At 33.8% G+C, this 20,457-nt stretch overlaps 2 protein-coding genes across 2 annotated transcripts; one reads left to right on the top strand and one right to left on the bottom strand.

Moving 5' to 3' along the window:
* Positions 1 to 6,881: 6,881 nt before the first annotated feature.
* On the top strand, positions 6,882 to 10,781 carry LOC132058514 (subtilisin-like protease SBT6.1). Its single transcript, XM_059450992.1, has 4 exons — positions 6,882 to 7,363; positions 9,050 to 9,540; positions 10,218 to 10,278; positions 10,364 to 10,781. The coding sequence occupies exons 1-2, from the start codon at positions 7,079 to 7,081 to the stop codon at positions 9,533 to 9,535; spliced, it is 771 nt and encodes a 256-aa protein (XP_059306975.1). The 5' UTR covers positions 6,882 to 7,078; the 3' UTR covers positions 9,536 to 9,540; positions 10,218 to 10,278; positions 10,364 to 10,781.
* A 717-nt stretch (positions 10,782 to 11,498) lies between these two features.
* On the bottom strand, positions 11,499 to 16,548 carry LOC132057243 (nuclear transcription factor Y subunit B-10-like). Its single transcript, XM_059449747.1, has 5 exons — positions 16,394 to 16,548; positions 15,266 to 15,506; positions 14,385 to 14,817; positions 14,231 to 14,281; positions 11,499 to 11,816 (listed from the first exon to the last, which is right to left on the bottom strand). Exons 2-3 carry the CDS (start codon positions 15,502 to 15,504, stop codon positions 14,628 to 14,630), a joined length of 429 nt encoding a protein of 142 aa, XP_059305730.1. The 5' UTR covers positions 15,505 to 15,506; positions 16,394 to 16,548; the 3' UTR covers positions 11,499 to 11,816; positions 14,231 to 14,281; positions 14,385 to 14,627.
* Between the last annotated feature and the right edge of the window lie 3,909 nt (positions 16,549 to 20,457).

Below are 20,457 nucleotides of genomic sequence, written 5' to 3'. Positions count from 1 at the left end.
TAACAAACAATTAACAAATTAAAAAGAATAAAAAAAAGGGCTAGACAGTCCTATCGAGCACAAAAATAGTGCGTAAATTTTGTTTTCGAAACCCACAACTATTAAACATTAATCATGCTTAGGATAATAATATATTTAACAATGAAATTGCAAAATTTATAGTAAAATACCTAGATTAAAGGTTGTTTTTGAGTTTTTGAAATCGAGTTCTAAAAGACCATCTTCAATAATCACCGCCTCAATACACGCTTATATTATTCCGAAAGTCAAAAATCGATTTGTTCTAACAATTCCTTTTCAATCGCTTCGAAACTTATTCCTTGACTTGAATAAGTTTATTTCATCTACTTTAATGCTTACATGGTTTTTCTTTCCTATTATATGATAGATGAAGTTCAGAAGAATGAAAATATAACAAGAATTTTGCTAATCTGAGGGCAAGTTACCATTGCCCTTTTAGTTATATGTCTGCCATCTTATCTCCTACTCGTGCGACCATTGAAGCACTCTCGGCCTAACAGAAAAACAAAAGTGATCGTCAATAACCGGCATATATGTAGTCAGAGGCGAATCTAGGATAACATGGGTGCACCACTTGAAAAAGAAGGAAAAACAAAAAGTAGCACGTGTGAATTGATTCCTAATCCACTAGGTCATTAAATCATGCATTGAAGTTGTTGCGAGAGCATTAAAGTGGTGATGGAGCAGAGTCTATGATTATTTTATCGAAGCACTTACAATCTTTTTTGTCTTCCTTTGGTAGCAATTTACTCGCCCATGTGAGTATGTGACCCAAAACTATGATGGTGTATCAAATACAAATTTTTAGAGATTCACAATTAAATTGCGAGTTAAATATTATAATAATTCTAAAAAATATATACATAAAATATTTAATTTTATTATATGGGAGCCATCTTATCTCCTACTGACCATTCACTCTCGGCCTAACAGAAAAACAAAAGTGATCGTCAATAACCCATTTGTTATATGTAAATTCGCCCCTGATGTAGTCATTCTGTTAGTTGTAGAGAAACAATAAGCTTCCACATCAAAAGAGAGAAAAACCATCTGATGTGTATGTGACAAAGGATAAATTGTACTCTCTGTGATGATAAGTCCAAAATCTCACAAATTATATCATACACATTAGAATTTTTGCCTTAATGAGCTGCAAATGCCCAAGAAAAGTTATCCTACTACTGCCTGACTTTATAATATTCGCATTTTGCATTTAGAAAAATTCTCCTTTCTTTATTCATCTATAGCCTCTTATTTATAAATAAATACATTCTTCTGCACCTACATGTTATTTGGAGAATGATTCTACTCTAAAAATATTAAATAAAGTGAATATACGCTGATCTCATTAACAACTAAGCCCTTTGTCTAAACTGTCCAAACAGGACTAAAAGAGAGGGATTAACGAAAAAGCTACATATGATATGTTTGGAAGTGGTTGCAGATCAATTACAATCATTGTTCAAAAATATTTTACTTGTCGAAGAGAGGACAAAAAAGAGATGTACCAACTGATAAACAGAAAAGACATAGTACATTTGAGATATTACAAAGTTTGAAAGAGAAAAATCATAGCTCGATGCACCAAGTGATAAACCGGTTCCTTTAAATTACTACGGTCAAACCTTTCTATAATCGCAACATTTCTTTGGAAATTTCATGGCTGTTATAGTGCAGTGTTGTTATGTATGTATATTGACATTTGATGTTTAGATCTATTTAGCTGTTATAAACAAAAGTATGCAAAATTATTTTCTGTATTTTTTATGTTTTAAATGAAAGAAAATGCTTGTTAATTTTAAAATCTCAATTGATTTTCATATTTCACAAATCAAAATTAAAAAGACTAACAAATTGTAATAAATTCGTAACTAATTGTACCGTACAGATAAAAAATTGAAATCTAACGAACATATGCATTTAAAAATAATTGAAAATTAAAATATTTCAAGTTTGACGTAAAAATTCTTCAATTGTAGGTTGTTCCGTAAATTCCAGTCTTAATATAACGCTTGAATTGACTAAGAATTTTGTCCAAACTTTCAGCAAAAGAGAATTCAATAGCGTTCCCTTGAAGGCAGTCTAAGAGCTTAACAAAATATTAATCTTTTCGTCCCAATTTAAGTGGCGTAGTAGAAAAAGTGCGAGTAATTTCTCTCCCAAAATGAATACGAAGAATTTGGACTTTGGAGTAATAGAAACAACATTGTTACTACTATTTGCGTAGATATAGACATGCACATTTTAATTATTTTAAGATAAGACTTACTTATTCAAAGTACTCTACAGTTAATAGTAACACTTTTAAGAATATGTGATATGATTGTAGTCAAAGATTTTTTTAAAATTTTCCAAACAGTAATAATATCACATAAAATATGAGGAAGAAAGGAAAAAATTCAAGTATTTTAAAATATTTTAAAAATTCACCTTTTCTCTTTGGCGGTTTCGGAGGAAGTAATGTGTGAGTTGTGACTTTACCAAGCAAGAGGAGTTGTTAAGGCCAATGGTACGATTCGGGGGTTATTTTATAAAATTTATATCATATCAATTTTTTGGCTATTTAATTTTATAGAATCAAAATTAGACTTTTCGAAACCGTCCCATCATCTTGGTTTCTCTTCGATATCAGTACCGTTCGATTAATTTTCTGTAATTTTTTTTTTTTAACAAAAAAATCATGTACAGTCACTAGTAAAAGTTAAAAGTCACGATATCATGCATACTTCTATAGGACTTTGGCAAAAACTTTCTAGACATTTTTATTATTTAAAGGGTGATGAATCAAGAAAACATGAAAGACGACAAAAATAAAGATTGATCCCACTATTTTATGATAGTGTAAAATAATGTTAAGTAAAGAAAAAAAAATATAATTTAGATTGCACAAGGGGAAAAAAGTCAATCAAGATGAGACTCAAAAAGATTAAGTATCCAATAAGATAAATTTAAAATCATACGAGAAGAAAGATATTTAATACTTTGTAGCTTTATGTTCAAGGTCGTTGGAATACCTTGTAGCTTACAAGCTAGTTATTTCTCGAGATGCTAGAACGAATTTAATTTCAATAGTAGTAGTATAATAATTTCAATAATAGCTTTATATTCGAATAAGTTGGAATTGAAACTTTAGGTGTTAATTATGTTATCGGCTTGTAGTCGTTTTCATCATCCCGAACCCAAGGGGAAAATTTTAATATTTTATTTTATTTAAATTTAACATATAAATATGTTTTACACATATAAACTTATTCGGTAAGGTTTGATATTTTTTCAATTTATTTTTATAAAATTAAAAACCAACCTAATTATTCTATACGGTTATAAATTTATATAAAAACAATTGGTTCTATTAAAAAAAAAATCGATTCGATACGGTACGATTCAGTCAGTTAAGTCGGTATTTTTAAAACCATTGACGCCCTTGTTGTTACTGATTCTCTTTTCGAATTCATTTTGCTTCAACGCTACCTATAGGTGCACGCTAGGGGTGTTAAATAGACGGGTTGGGCTGAAATTGACCCAATCAAAATGGGCTGAGGTAATAAATGGGTTGGGCTAACATTGGCCCAAAAGTTACTTGGGCTGAAATGGGCTAAAAATGGGTTGGATCATGACCCGCCCAACTTGACCCAATTTTTTTGAAAGGTCTATTTTCTAGAAAAATATTTTCCGTGGTAAATATTTTCGAGAAAAACATTTTTCGTGAAAAATATTTCCCTTCATATTAAACATATTTTCGTGAAAAATATTTCCCTTCATATTAAACATACCACAAACTTATAAGATACATAATACAAGAAAAGTGTGTACATAAACAAAATAAAGTAAATCTCAAGTAATAAACTCAAATTTACGTAAAGGAATTTTTACGCGTTATAGCTACTTCTAATACATAATTAGTGGTAATAACTACCTTTTATTTTAATTACTAATAATAACTAAATATTTTTTTAATTTAACTACTATAGCTACACAGTAACTTTCAATTACCATTTCACAAACACACCTAAGAATTAGCACCCCCAATCCCATATCCCCTTTTAATGGTAACAATATTAATCACTTAATAGACATTACCATTTTCTCTCCTTTTTTCATAAATTCTTACCTTTTTAAAAAGGGAAGAATCTGTGAATGCCCAGTGAAATAGTCGTCTTCTTCCTCTCCTCACCCTTCTGCAAAAATTTCACTTCCATTCTCACCAATCAAGAAGATTCGTGGTATTCTTTCTTTTCTTTTTTTTCAAAAAAAAAAAAAAAAAAAAGCCTTAAAGTACTCATGTTTTATCCCATCTCCTTTGTTTCTTGAAATTTTCGCTACTTGTGTTATTATTCTTCCACAACATCAACTTGGTGGAAGTGATTGTTTTTGCTCCAGGTCGTGGTCGTGGTTATGGCGGCGCACACACGAGAAGAAGGAGAGAGAAGTTTTTTAGGTTTTGAGAAGACGAAAAATATATGTATTTGTGTATGTTCTATGATATAACTACCAATTGTTGTGTTTGGTGGTGTATTTTTGTAAGTTTTTCTATATATTTGTGTATTTTGTTCAAATTAATTCCATCAGTTCATCTAGTTTCAAATACACGGGTAACGCAAATACATGGTAAGTTTTCTATATATTTATGTATTTTGTTCAAATTAATCACATCAAATACATGGGTGATGCAAATTGTTACTCACACAAATACATGAGATTTAATATAAAATACATGGGTTTGATTGGAAACTTCAAATACATTAGTTATGCTATCAAATACATGGGTAAATAAAAAACGAAATCAATATTGAAAACTTCAAATACCACTAAATACATGGGTGATGCAAATTGTTACTCACACAAATACATGATATTTAATATAAAATACATGAAGTTTGATTGGAAACTTCAAATACATTAGTTATGCTATCAAATACATGGGTAAATAAAAACCTAAATTAATATTGAAAACTTCAAATACATTGGCTGTTAAATGTTTTCAAATTTTAAATTTTTGATTTTTTACGTTTGAATGTTGAAGATTGGATGAAGGAATAGAAAACGGTTATGGAAAAGAAATCTAAAATCTGAATTTGTGGAAGAGTATGGTAAAAATACCAACTTATAACTAATTAAATGATCCCACCGTTATGGCCTAAAATCAAGGGATATCTTTTCTTTTTTACTGTGTTTCTATGAATTTACAAGTATCAAATACATTCGAAAAAATACTTTAATTTGAGAAAACATAGCTACAAATGGTAATATTTAAAAGGGTAGCTACAAATGATAGGAAACTACCATAAGGTAGTCATTTGAGTAATTTTACCTTAAGTAAATCTTACAAAAGGGCTAATATTGGGCTAAGTTGGAGATCTATGTTGGATTGGGCTAAAATCAGCTTAATATGAAAATATCTTAAGCCCAACCCATAAAATTTTGGGCGGATTGAGCGGGCCATCGCCTTTTTGGCCAAATTTGACACCCCTATTCCCAGGGGTTATATTCCGCGAATTGCCCTTCTTTTGGGGTGTTTTTTAAATTTTGCCCCTCATATTTGAAATCTTTAAATTTTGCCCTTCGGCTAAAACCCATGGGTTCCAGGTTCGAACTCCCACTCAGACAAAAATTTAAAAAAAAAATACGCAAGCGAGTTTAAATTTCGCTAATTTCCCCACCGACATACACATTGTGGAATTACCAAAGTTATGCGGGACCGGCATACTTATGCCTTATGGGCGGACTTGGCATAAGTATGCGGTCCATACTTTGAGAATTCTTCATAAGTATCTTAGGGTCCCAAGATACTTATGGGCAAACTTTTAATAGGCAAACCTTCAGTTAAGCCTTAACTAAAAAGACTTTTCCTAGTTATGCCTTATGGGACAGACTTTTAATTAAGGCATAACTAAAAGTATTCCCTATAAGGCATAACTTTTCCTTAAGACATAGACTTTGTTTTATAAGGCAAATTTTTAGTTATATCTTAAGGAAAAGTTTTGCCTTATGAGGCATACTTTTAGTTGTGCCTTAACTAAAAGTCTGCCCCATAAGGCATAATGGCAGAAAAGACTTTTAGTTAAAACTTAACTAAAAGTTTGTCCATTAATTTGCTATAAGTATGCTGGACCCGCATAAATTTGTTAAAGAATTACTAAAGTTATTGGACCGCATACTTATGCCAAGTCTGCCTATAAAGGCATGAGTATGTCAGTCCAAGATAACTTTTCTAATTCCTTAACAAGTGTATGTCGGGTTCGGCATACACGCGACCCAAACCTTGCCTTGTGTTTTTTTTTTTTTTAATTTATGCTTGAAATGGGGGTTCGAACCTTAACCTCATGATTTATGCGTGAACGCTCAGGGTTGCAACGCGAAGGACAAAAATTAAAGATCAGCAATATGAGGGGCATAATTTAAAGACTACAACTATAAGGGGCAAAATTTAAAGACCACCCAAAAGAAGGGCAATCCGCGCAAAAAAATGTTATATTCCTAGGGACTCGTTAGATGTTCGGAATGACAATCTTGACTGGCATGGGGATCATCTGAACACAAATTTCCACGTAATGTTCGACACACTAAGAGATGCTGAATACTATGGCCCCATTTGTCCATAGATATCAAAAAAAAAAAAAAAAAAAAAAAAAAACTTTTTTTTTGAAATTTTGGAGATTAGAGTTGTGCTTGCCATAATTTTTTAAAATTGTAGTTTTTAGTGAAATGTAGTTATAAAAAAGTAAAAAAAAGTAAAAAAAAATTAAAAACAAGTTTTTTGAGTTTTTGGTATTCCGGAATATAACTGTTTAGTCGGAATTCTCATGGCCAAACGCTGATTTCGGAAAAAAGTGAAAACATTTCCGGACTAGAGTGAATTTTCTTATGGCCAAACGGGGGCTATATTGAAACTCTTGGCTCTCCTCTTACATGCTTCGATGCTCGCCAGTATGGTACACTTCTTCTGGTGGATCTTGAGGATGAGTACTTTCCTGAAGAGATTAAAAAATTGAGAGATGATGTCATTAATTCAGGTCTAAGTGTAGTTGTATTTGCTGACTGGTACTATGTAGACACAATGGTAAAGATGAGGTTCTTTGATGATAATACGCGTATCTGGTGGACCCTAGTTACGGGAGGTTCCAACGTTCCTGCCTTAAATGATCTTTTAGCTTCCTTTGGGATTGCATTTGGGAATAAAATTCTGAATGGTGATTTTGTCCTCAATGGTGAACAGAGTCGGTATGCATCTGGGACTGACATTCTGAAATTTCCAAGAGGTGGATACTTGCACAGCTTCCCCTTCATGGATAGCTCAGAGAGTGGGGCCACTCAAAATATCCTTTTATCTGGCATGGCCAAGGTGAGTTGAAGGCTGTTCATAAGAGAAGATAGATGACTTTTGAGCTTTTCTCTTTTAGCTTATTCCAGAATACCGAGCATCTCCATGAAGCTCTAGAACTTGTAAAAAATTGGAGATATTGTGTTCTAATCAGGTGGAGTCTGTTATCTCTCTCTAATGATACAGGGAAGAGTATATCTATAGTGAGATAGCAGTTCTCCTAATCAACTACTCCCTCCGTTATGATTTATGTGACATACTTTCCTTTTTAGTCCTTTCCAAAAAGAATGACACACTTCTAAAGTTAGAAACAATTCACTTTATTCTTCCCCTTTTATATATACGGGGGCGGATCTACTAAGGTCCGAGGGAGTGCCACGCCACCCGCAAGCTTCGGCGGAAACTGTATGTATACATGTATTTATATATATGAAATACTATTAATAAGCAACTTGCCACCCCCAGTAACAAATGATGCTGTGGTGCCAGTGGCAAAAGGTGAAAGATACCCTCCCCACGATGAGGGTTCGAACCCCACTGGCAGCAGTTTAATAATTTTTTGGCTTGCTGGATCAAATAAACAGTAATGGGTATAAGTGATGCCTTCAACTTTTTTTTGCTTAAGTTGTAATTTTAAATTGAAGTATTTATTTGAATATCACTTATTAATTTTATATGCTTGATTCGTAGAAAGCTCGTATGGTTTAGGACTTAGATTATGAGGAAAAGGAAATCTCATGGTTTCAAAATATAAATAGAATCCTTAACTTTCCATTCTCTTTCTTTTTCTTTTCTTTTCCTTAATTCCTCTTAACTTGTTTTAATTATTAATTATATTATTGTTGTTGACTATCTTTATTTATTAATTCTTGACTTATTCGTTCTCTTGTTAATTATTTGTTTAAATATGAAAAATTAAATTATCATAAGTTTCCTATTCCAAAGTTTTCTCTCTCCCATCGTAACAAAAGCCCTCGTTACGCCAAGTTGGAGTATTTTTTTTCGTTCTCACAGTTTATCGAGTATAAATCGAAAAGATGAATAACCCGATCTTAAACCCAAGATCATCAAACAAACCAAATGCTTATTCTATTTGGATTCAAAGCACCGTGGCACCCGGAACCTCCAAATCCTGGATCCGCCTCTATATATATATATATATATATATATATATATACATACATACACCCCTCATGAGATACTTTTATAACCACACAAATGTTATGACATGTTTAAGGCGATAAGTTTCAAAAAAATTATAGCCACATAAATGCTATGACATGTTTATAACCACAAGTTTGAAAAGTCTTCATTTCCTTCTTAAAGTCCGTGCAAATTCAAACTATGTCACATAATCTTGCACGGAGGGAGTAATTGCTATGATAATAACCATTCCACTTAACTACAAAATGACACCCCAGAAAGTTGCCTTTCTACATATTTATCTATATATCCTCCGCTTAAAAATGAAGATGGAGTTTCGCGGAAAACAAAAAATGTGTGTAGATATAGCTGTTTTATGGGATTGTGAAAGGGGAGATGGTGTTAGTAAGGAATGTTCTTCACTTGTCCAGTGTCTTTGACTAATAATTTTTTGCTATCACATCCTCTAAGAGAGTCCATTTTACTCCAATGAGCACAATTATGCTAATGATACTGTGATGGTTGAGCTGCCAATCTGACTTGCTATTTAGTTTGATAATGCAGACAGATACACCTATTCTTGGTATTTTGGAGGTTGGCGGGGGTCGAATAGCAGTATACGGGGACTCTAACTGCTTGGACAGCAGCCATATGGTTACCAATTGTTATGGACTTTTGAAGAAAATGCTAGATTTTACAAGAAGGAATATAAAAGATCCTATGCTTTTCTCAGATTCAGGTCGACAGGAGAAACCGTTATATGTTGATAAGAACCAGCTACCAACCCGTAGAACGGATGTGAATTTCTCTGCTTATTCTAGAGTTGTTGGAAAGGAGTTGTTATGCGGGCGTGACTCCAGGTTTGAAGTATGGGGAACTAAGGGTTACAATTTACAGGTCAGAGGAAGGAACCATAAGCTACCTGGCTATCATGTCATTGACTTGGGTAGAGGTTTAAATCCTACAGTGGACACACCTGTTTCAGTAACATCTAACACGACTCAGAAGGATGTCGACTCTCCTGGAAATGCGTACTGGGGCTTCTTTTAGATGATGTAAGTAACTTTTGGTCTCATTTGTTTCTAAAATTTGATTCATTGGTGTTTCTCCGTGCAAATCTTTTCAATTTTTTTCAAGTAAGTGTTTGCCTATCAATTTGGTTCATTATATCAACTTCAGCTTGATTAGAGAATTGGAAGTTAGAAAAATATGCTTTAGGAATTTTTCAGACTTCAGCTTCTCTATTTCAAGTTTCAACTCATAAAACTTCAAAAAGAATTGCCAAGTGAAATTCATGTCACTTCAAATATGCTCTCTTTTTCTTCAAATTTCAACCAAATCATGTCCAATCACATTTAAAATATATCTACACGAAGTCTTTTATTTTTTGACATGAAGTTCACTAGGAAAAAGTTGGTTTTTTGTGAGTGAAACTATTATTTCGTTAGAAATACTCCTCAAACAAGTTTTTCCATATTTCAATTGCTTTCAATTTTGACCCGATCAGGCTTCATCTTCTTATCGGAATAGCCAATTTAGCTTGGTTTTCGTGACTACCTCACTAGTTTCTCAAATACTGAAGTTCAATATTTGCAAATAGTAATTTATGGCCAACGGGAACAACTTTTCAAATATTTGAAATATTTTTCAGCTCATACTCTCTTTTTTCAACTTCAACAAAATATTGTCCAAAAGCCAGAAGATAAGAATGTCTCATTTTACTTGATTGCAGATTGACATGCCTGTGCTTGTAGCTACTCATTGGTTAGTGCCTGCAATTTTTGCCATCGCAGGTTAGTGTACACGGACTGTTAGATGAATTTGAAAATTTATCTTGTTCACTCATCATTCTTACAAACTGATCTCTATTACTTTTAGGTCTATTGATCTTATTCTGCCGCATGCAAAAGGGTCGAAGGAGGAGGAGAGGTTCTGGTTCGGGTCGGTTTACTAATTTATAGCCTTAGACTTGACTTTGCTTGCATTCTTTAGTTTTACTGTACTACTGTAGGTTGTTTTATTGTAACATCATACAAAAAATGACTAGATCATCGAAAGGTGAGTTTTGTATTATTAGTGTAGTTATCTATTACATTTTTTCCCTGATTAGATTGATTTCTAGACAGTAAAATCAAAGAAATTTTAGCCTCTCTAAGAGAAAAAGAAGAAATAACTCTTACTTCTCTTGGTGGGAGTTATGGCTTTGCTGGTTTGCCTGATAATTTTTCATCGGTCTCCAATTGCTCCCACTCGTGGGGTTACACCGGATATGGTGTTAGTTTTACCTCTCCAATAGGGGCGAACATTATCACGTTAAAAATAAAATAAAAAAAAAATAAAAATTTCAAACTCAATTGAGCACCAAAAGGACCGGTGAGGATTGAAGTGTAAAGTCAATGTAACTAACTTTCGGGATGAATTAAAATATTACTCTCCCACTTGTATTTTATATGTTATAGTTTGATTGATCATAGAGTCTAAGAAAGTAAGAGAAACTTTTAAATCTTATGATTTAAAACTAATGTTTATGATGTACCAAAAGTCCAAAATGCCTAGAATTTTGTGGCTTACATTTAAACATACTAAAAAGAAAAGTAAGAAACATAAATTGAAATAAAGAGTCGTTATTTTATAAACTGTTCAAACAAGTCCTAGCTAAAAAAGAAAGTGAATTCTGAGATGCTTCTTCCATTTTAATCTCTGTGGCATAATTCAACTAAGAATAAAGTTTAAGAAAAAGACCGACTTTTAGATCTTATTATTTTGAACATGTCATAACTTTTGTATAGCAAACCCCTCCATTTCTTATAAAATAAATGGAATTGCATAATAACTTAAAACTGTGAAATTGCCTTGGAACTAACCATTTCACAAGAACAGAACTGGCCAAAGGCCAACAGACTTCAGCCTCAATCATCATATCAACATTTACCAAAAAAGCAGATTAGTGAAGAATAGCATATTCCAGAAATCATCTTTTCTTAAATACGGCCTTATAATTACCAATAGAGTCTAGAAGAAAAATAAAAAGGCAATATTTAACATCCAAAACGGATCAACATCCTGCAATTGACATGAGGTAAAAATGAAATACTAGGTAATGGTTCTCCTTATTACTACAAACAATCAGGTCTATATTGAACATCTCCTAAATTTACAAACTTAAATATGACATGGCCCTGACTGGAGAGCACTAAAATAAATCGACCATGATACAGAGCTTACAACGGAGGATCTATATATAGAATATGCTTTAAGTCCAACCATCTCAAACGGAGCAAAGACAACCGGGCTAGTCTGTCCCTTGCATCGGGACCATCATATGCTGACCCTGCAAAAGGCAATTCAAGCGAGAAATAAATATCATGTTGAGATAAAGACTTCACGTGGAATCTGAAGAATGAATATATCAGTTAAGATTACTATTAAATTGCCTTCAAACATAAGCCAGCGCAAATTTCTGGATTAAACCCACTACTTATATTTTTTTTTTTTTTTGAGAAGGTAACATCTAAAACCCCACTACTTATATTGTCATCTTAACATATGTATGTCTTACAAGCTGAGATGGTCGACCACAGCTAGACACAAGCAATAGGTAGAATTTACTCATTAAGCAACAGGCTTAGTGTTCAAAGAAGGGGCAGGACCCTGAGAGAATATATCAAGCTTGACTATCCTAAAAAATTTTGGCTGAAATTTCCTTGTATGTACTAATTCATCTAGCTACCAAAGTTATCAGGCAATCATACCACAGAAGAAGCAAGTTAATGAGCCATTTCCACTTCTCCCTGTAACAGAGCAAGTCATAGTAGGCCTCAACCCACTACCCCAGACTAACACATAATAGAAAAAAGGATAGTAGAAAAAGAAGAAAACAAAGGCAGAAGTAGGCGAAATCCATGTCAACTGGCACAATTAAAAAATATGACAATTCCAGCACCTATACATGCAAAGAATTGAGAACTACTCCCCTTGGTACATTTTATATTGTGATGCCCGTGACGGAGGGCATGTTGATGAGGGTGGATCAAGGAGAGACTGACAAGCTTCTATACCAGCAAGCTTCTACTCCCCTTGGTACATTTTATATTGTGATGCCCATGAAGAAGGGCAGGTGCACATGACACCTTGTGCCTAGTCAAGCACCTTCATATAAACAAAACCAAGGGAGTAACAAGCAACATTCCCCTCCCAGTTCAGATAACCATTATCTATGAATTGGATCAAGTGCTTAATCCCCGATAATCTTTTTTTCAAACTCAAGCGACATGTGAACAATGTTTTCAAGTTTTTAACTATCTGGTAGCCACCAATACCCACGTGTAGCATAATGTCTTCAAGTCATGACATATACTTGGCAGAAGTATCCAATAAAACTGTATACCGTTCCCACTCAAGTTCTACAACTGACTTGACACTTCAAAACAACAGTCGCACATTCCATCACTCCTATACCTATCGAGCAAATTCTGACATCACATAAGAAAGAAGAAGCCCTTTGAGCAATATGCATGATCACCATAAAGCTGGAAGAAAAAATGAGATCAACTCCGAACTAGTTACTTCCACTGGTGTTAATAGGAAGAAGTCAGAACCTATGTGCGCAAAAAGGCTATCCATATTGCCCTTCTTTTATACTCCCTCCGGAACAAAAAGAGTGTCCACTTAGCCATTTGCACACCCCTTAAGAAAATACTAACTCCTAGAAAAAAAATAGGTAATTTGACTATGCCCCTAATTAAATAGGTATTGGGATTTGATCACATAGCACTTAATAGGGGCAAATCTGAAAAAATAAGATTAATTCTTTCTTGATTTGATAAGTGGACACTCTTTTTGACCCAAGAAAAAAAATGCTAAGTGGACACTCTTTTTGATCCAGAGGGAGTATCATCTAAGTATTTGCCTCATTTTGCTTTTTCTTTTTAGTATTTACTCTTCAAGAAGCTACTTTTTTTTCCCTACGCCATAATGAATAAATTATGGTAATATCTTTTGCAGTTTGGAAAAATTCTAGGCATCTTTTGAAGTTGTGAAATCACATAAAGGCCCCAAGTCTTATAAGAAAAGATACACAAACATCACCTACTATCCCTTATATAATTTTATCAGTCATTGGATGATTATAATATTCAAAGCACGGACTTCTTGGATTTGAACTAAGAAATAACACTCATCGTCTTAACATTTTTTTCACAAATAGCAATCAGCCAATCAGTAATAGCATTTGTCACTAATATTCCGCTGCAACAGTCACTAAATGGTCAATTTTCTTATGATTGGAAAGAACTTGATACAACAACAACAACAACATCATACCCGCTGTAATCCCACAAGTGGGGTCTGGGGAGGGTAAGATGTACGCAGACCTTACCTCTACCTTTCGGGGAGAACTTGATAAGTTGAAAAAATATTTAAAACACTCTTCTCATTTTCAACTTTTACATGCTATTTCCCCCCTAACAGTGGTGTCTGGACTGACTAATCTACCGAATACTAATACCTCCAACAAGCACGCATACCGGTTAACCTTGCCTAACAAGACTTAGATTGATCAAAAGAAATTCCCTAGCATTTCTCGCTCTACTGGGATTTTGAATCATGGTCAATCCACCACTTTTGTGGTTAAGACAAACAATACTTCCCCATATAACAGGTGAAGATTGAGACTTCGATGCATAGTGAAGCACTCTGAAAAATGACTGCAGCAATTAAACTTCATGAATACACAGAAAAAGTTACCTGAGAGTTCCCGTAATTCATTCCTTGGGAGAATGAACCTTGATGTCCAAGCTGTAACAACATGATGGAGTAGCAAATTAATGGACATTGTACTAAAAATTCCCTTAAGCAATTTGAGACGCCGAACAAGACAAAAGAGAATGCGAAAGAGTACCTGTGAATTAGGACCAGGTTGCATCCCATCTCTCTTAGTAGAGCCATCAGCAGCCTTTGCCGATCCCTTTGTGTCACCCTAAAAAATGAATCAGTTGCTCCCACAGCAAAAGAAAAGAAAAGAAAGAAAAGAAATGGAAATGACTATAAAGACATTATGATAGACATTCAATTACCTCCATCTGCAACAATCCATTCATCCCAACAGGTATCCCACCAACCACAAAAAGAAAAATCCATCAATTTATACTCCATCAAGAAAGGTCACAGGGAAAAGCTGAATCAGAAACGTAGTGATCATTACCTCTCTGTACCGAGCAAGATACACCTTGAGTGGGTCAATATAATCTTCAAACCCAAGAGTTGCCATTGCCCATAGCAAATCATCACCATTAATAGTCTTTCTTTTCTCTCTCTGGCACTTGTCACTTGCCCTACAGTTCCATAAGGAAACAAGCAATATTGTCAAGGAAATCAACTGTGTCGCACTGAAAATATAAATTTCTCCCAAAGAAAACCAAAAAAAAAAAAAAAGGAATACAACAATAGTGAACATCATCTACAGTCTATAGCATATACAGACACCAAACTTAACATACACTACACCAAGATGGAGTCTTTTGTAACAGGACAATACTAATCAAAATAGTTCAAAAAAGCAATCATGTTCACTAACAATCAAAAGATGCACTCTTAAAGATAAAGTCAGTAAGGCAGGTTCTCAAAACTAGATTCACTCATTCTTGTCTTCAGCGATTAACCTATTCAATTCTTTCGAATTCATTGGATCCTTGCAATCCAATAGTCGCCAGGAGCGGAAAATGGATCTTAATAAAACAATCAAAACACATAAAGCCTGAACAGGGGATTGAGAAAACGTACTCGCTGGTGATGAAGCTAATGAACTCAGAAACACATTCCTGAACAGTCTCCTTAGCATCCTTAGCAATTTTTCCATTAGCAGGTAAAGCCTTCTTCATGATTCGACTAATATTAGCGATAGGTAGAAACCTGTCCTGTTCACGTACGTTAGACCTAGGGCTCTGGTCCCCACCGCTCTCGTGACTACCACCTCCATTAGGACTCGGAGGCGACCTAGATGAACCTTGTCCATCTGCCATACCTTAAACAAAACAAAAGCATAAAAAACACATGAGTTAGAAGAAAGGAAAAAAAGGGAAAAGGGTCAAAAATGCCCTTCTACTTTGGGAAAAGGGCTAAAAATATCCTCCATTACAAATTTGGGTCAAAAATACCCCTACCGTCATTAAAGTTTTTAAATATACCCCCGTATTTTTTACCTTTTCCCAAAAAAAAAAAAAAAAAAAAAAACCTAACTCTTCCATTGTATAGACAGAAAGAAAGGTGGGGGGGGGGGGGGGGGAGATTTTTTTTTTGAAAATGGGCTGGAATGGAAAGGATTGAGAAAAAAGGGGCAGTACTAGATACTCGAATTACAAGAAACAACATATAGTAGCAGAAATCCAAGGACAACAAAGAACAACGACAACATCATACGTCTGGGGAGGGTAGAGTGCACGCAGACCTTACACCTACCTCGCGGGGGTAGAGTGGCTCAAGTAAAGCAGAAACAACATCACGATAGCAAGAAAACTAAAGCAGAAGAATACAAGAATACTAAAATTTTTATAAAAAAAAAAAAATGACAGATATAATGTTCATTCTACAAGAAAAGAAAATAATACTAATCCTACTTCTAGCCTTCTACAAGAGTATTAGTACGATGACATGATTCATAATTCATAAACCCAAAAAAAAAAAAAAAAAAAAAAACTGTAAAAGGCATGATTCATGACTAACACAAATTAAAAGGATAATCCAAGTACAAGAAACAACATATAGTAGCAGAAATCAAAGGACAAGAAACTAATTCGTGATTCATAGTAATTCAGAAACCAACAAAGAAAACCCTAATTTTTGCCATTGTAGAGAGAGAGAGAAAGAGATAGAGAGAGAAAGGGGGGGATTATTTTTTATTTTGAAATGAACCTGGGGATATGTAAAATTAGGCGCGAGAAGAAGGGATTGAAGGAGAAGAAGATCGGACGTTGGAGAAGAGTGGAGAAAGGGAGACGACTCAGATGAAGCTCTCTTTTCCTTTTTCCCCTATCAACACCGTCCGTTCACTCAATTAATATAAAACTACTACTACTCTTCCTTCTTTCCACATGTTTTCGGATCCTTCCACATTCTGTGTTGTTTGAGTTTGGTTGGTGGGTCGGTCCCATTTGGGTTATATACCAATCTCAATATTACTCCCTCCGTCATAATTTATGTGACATCATTTGATTAAACACAAATTTTTTTTAAAAAAAAAACATAGTATGATTGGGAAAAAGATAAATGGAGAAAAAATAAGGGAAAATTTCAGAAATATATAAGTGAGTCACTTACATTGCAAAAAAACAGCCCAAAACTTACATTATAAAAAATAGCCCAAAATATAAGAACATATACATACACTTATACCAATATATACAAACATATAAGAAGGTACAGAGAGTGAGAGAGAGAAAAGTTTGGGTCATTTTTTGTAAGAATTAAAAAATAGGTTAATTTTGATAGCATTGTTATCTCATTTAACATACAGTGTAATTTTCTCAAAAAATAAAAGAAGAAAAGAAGAAAAAAGAGACAATTACCTATAAAAGCTACAATGGGTAGCAAGGATAAATAATTTTGGGGGTATGAAAGTAAAGGGGGCATGAAAGCGTAATTATTTTGTGTCTAATGGGCATTGGTGTTCTTTCCCAAAAAAAAAAAAAATCGAAATTTGTGATCCAAAATAAGTTTTAGATATTTGTTTGGTTATAAATGATACTCGTTTCGTCTCATAATAAGTGTCACCTTAGTAAAAAAACATGCAAATCAATAATGCAGTATGAAGTTTATTAAATTACCCCTATATAATTAAAATAAATTTCTTTTTCCTCTTGATTAGAGGATACACAAGTAGTAATTCTTTTGATATTGGGAATCCAACAATACTAAGTTACTATGTGGCTTGTTCAATCATCATTTAGATGTTACTTTAACTTGTCAGTTTTTATCTAAGGATAGAGTTGGAAAAAATAAGTCAATTTATGTCTTCGTTTCCTAAGGTGGCATTTATTATGGGACTAATTTTTTGTCTAAAATGACAGTTATTATGGGACGGAGGGAGTATCATAAACTTAAATTGTTTCTAAATATAAAAAAGTGACATTCTTTTTTGGACAGACTAAAAAAGAAAAGTGCGCCACATAAATTGGGACAGAGGAAGCATTAAAAAACTAGTGAAATTGGCCGCGTTCACCACCTATTTTGTGAAAAGTTATTTAAACATTTACATATTAATTTTTCATTAAATTTAAAAAATTCTTACATAGTGTAGCTACCATATAAGAAGTATTTAAGTATACTATACTTTAATTTTATTACGGAGCTTAGCTATAAGGAATTTGTATTTACAGCTCATAGCTATCAGGCGTAGATATATTTTTCTGGGCAAACTAGAGTATTTGACTGACCTATATACATATGTATTTGGCTAATTGTATTTTGAAACTATGTATTTGAATACACGCGAAACAGATAAAATATAGCTACGAATTGTAATTACAAAAATAATAGCTACAATTGCATTTCATATATAAAATTATGTCTATTGATATCATACTTAGAATAATTCAGGCAAATAGAACACTGAAAGAAAAAACCACGAAAATTGTTGCCTACATTCTTTTTTGTATGAGCATATTTTAAAATCCATTGATAAATGTACATTTGGTTATATTTCTCACAAAGTACTTTCATTTCTATAATTCTATAAACATTTGAGTAAAATGATAACTGGTGTGCAATTAATATTTTATTTATTTTTTCTTTTTTCTTGGTTAGAAAAGGTCTACGACAAAGTGCCAAGGGAGATTCTATGGAGGTGTTTGAAGGCTAGAAGGTTACCTGTGGCGTATATTAAGGCGATTAAGGACATGTATGATTAAACCAAGACCAGGGAGACTAGGGTAAGGACAGTGGGAGAGACTCAGAGTGCTTCCCAGAGTGATGGGGCTGCACCAGGGATCAACCTTTAGCCCGTTTTTATTTGCCTTGGTGATGGATGGATTGACCCTTCATATTCAAGGTGAGGTGCCATCGTGTATGTTATTCATAGATGACATAGTCTTGATTGACGAGACTCGCAGCGGAGTTAATGCAAAGCTGGAGGGTTGGAGATAAACTCTGGTGTCTAAAGGCTTCAACTTGAGTGGGACTAAGACTGAGTACTTGAAGTGCAAGTTCAGTGACTTACCGCATGAGGCTGACGCGGAAGTGAGGCTTGGTACCCAGGCCATCCAAAATAAAGGAAGTTTCAAATATCTTGGGTCTATTTCCTTGTCACCCATCGTATTAATGCAGTGTGGATGGAATGGAGGCAAGCTTCTGGAGTTACGTGATAAGAAGGTGCCGCCAAAACTTAAAGGCAAGTCCTAGAAAGTGGTGGTTAGGCCGACTTTGTTGTATGGGGCGGAGTGTTGGCCAGTCATGAACTCTCACGTTCAGAAGATGAAAGTTGCGGAAATGAAAATATTGCGATGGATGTGTGGGCACACTAGGAGAGATAGGATTAGAAATGAAGATATCCGGGATAAGGTGGCAGTGGCCTCGGTGGAGGACAAGATGTGGGAGGCGAGACTGAAATTGTTTGGGCATGTGATAAAGAGAGACACCGACGCCTCAGTGCGAAGGTGTGAGAGATTGGCTATGGATGATTTCAGAAGAGGTAGAGGTAAGCCGAAGAAGTAATGGGGAGAGGTGATCAGATAGAACATAGTGCAGTTCCAGCTTACCGGGGACATGACTTTAGATAGGACGTTATGGAAGACTAATATTAAGGTAGAAGGTTAGTAGGTAGTCTCGCTTATCCTTTTGTACTAGTAGTTGCAGTTTTGCACTTTAGTTCCTTGTCCTCTGATTTGTGCTACTATATGTTGTTTAATTTTTGTACTTCGATTATCTTATTTAGCTGTGGTATCTACTACTCCTTTTTTTTCGTTTTATCATGCTTTTTTGCTTTCGCTATTTTTATTTTCATACGGTATCGAATTGCCTCTCCTTATCTGACCTTTTGTCATGTTTTCTCTTGAGCCGAGGGTCTTTCGGAAACAGCCTCCCCACTTTCCAATGTAGGGATACGGTTTGCGTACATTTTATCATTCCCAAGCCCCACATTGTAAGATTTCATTGGGTATGTTATTATTGTCATCATCGTCTTTTCTTTGTTAGAAGGTCAAAGTTTAATCCATCCATAAAACTTTGGGCAGAGAGACTGAGATAAGGCAGAGTTTTGCTTTTTCCCCCATCAACACTATTCGTTCTTCTAACTCTTTTTTCAATTAACTAGCAATATATGCCTATGTGATGCAGGGGCCGAACATGTTTATTCACTTTAATTAGTCAGTCTTTAAGGTTTGTATTTTGAAAATAACTTTTAAAAACATTCTAATTGTTATTATATATAGCAACATTATACAAAATGTATTTTAACTATCACCTTAGTTAAAATTAGAAAATGGAGTTTAAAAATTAAAAACATATGATGGAATTAAGTCTTTGATATTGAAAGGGTCAGACTTTTTTCTCATTGTCATGACAATGAAAGTTCTCCATCGATGTGAAAAATAAAATTAGTAAGAGTATGAGGGAAAATTAATATTTTGATTCTAGATTTTTTTCTTTTAAATTCTTTAATATCTTATATTTATACCGACAGGTTGATATCTATCTCAATTAACTAATTGTTCAGATCCAAACATAAGAACCATTGTTATATATATTGGATTTCTTAAAAGTAAAACTAATAAAATATTTTTAGTAAATTAATTAAAAAATATATTATATTTTTTTATATTAACAATTACAGATAAAAAGAATTGTTACAAAGAAATCAAAATTAGAAAGATATATGTTATATCTTAAATCACCAAATTTTAATTCCGAAATGAAAAAATATAAAGTAATACATTTTATAAATGTAAAGAAACAATAATCAGATAATGCAAAGGAGAGTAAAA

This window comes from Lycium ferocissimum, chromosome 5 (genome assembly GCF_029784015.1).
Source record: "Lycium ferocissimum isolate CSIRO_LF1 chromosome 5, AGI_CSIRO_Lferr_CH_V1, whole genome shotgun sequence".
Classification (NCBI taxonomy): Eukaryota; Viridiplantae; Streptophyta; class Magnoliopsida; order Solanales; family Solanaceae; genus Lycium; species Lycium ferocissimum.
This window is presented reverse-complemented; position numbering and strand designations above follow the sequence as displayed.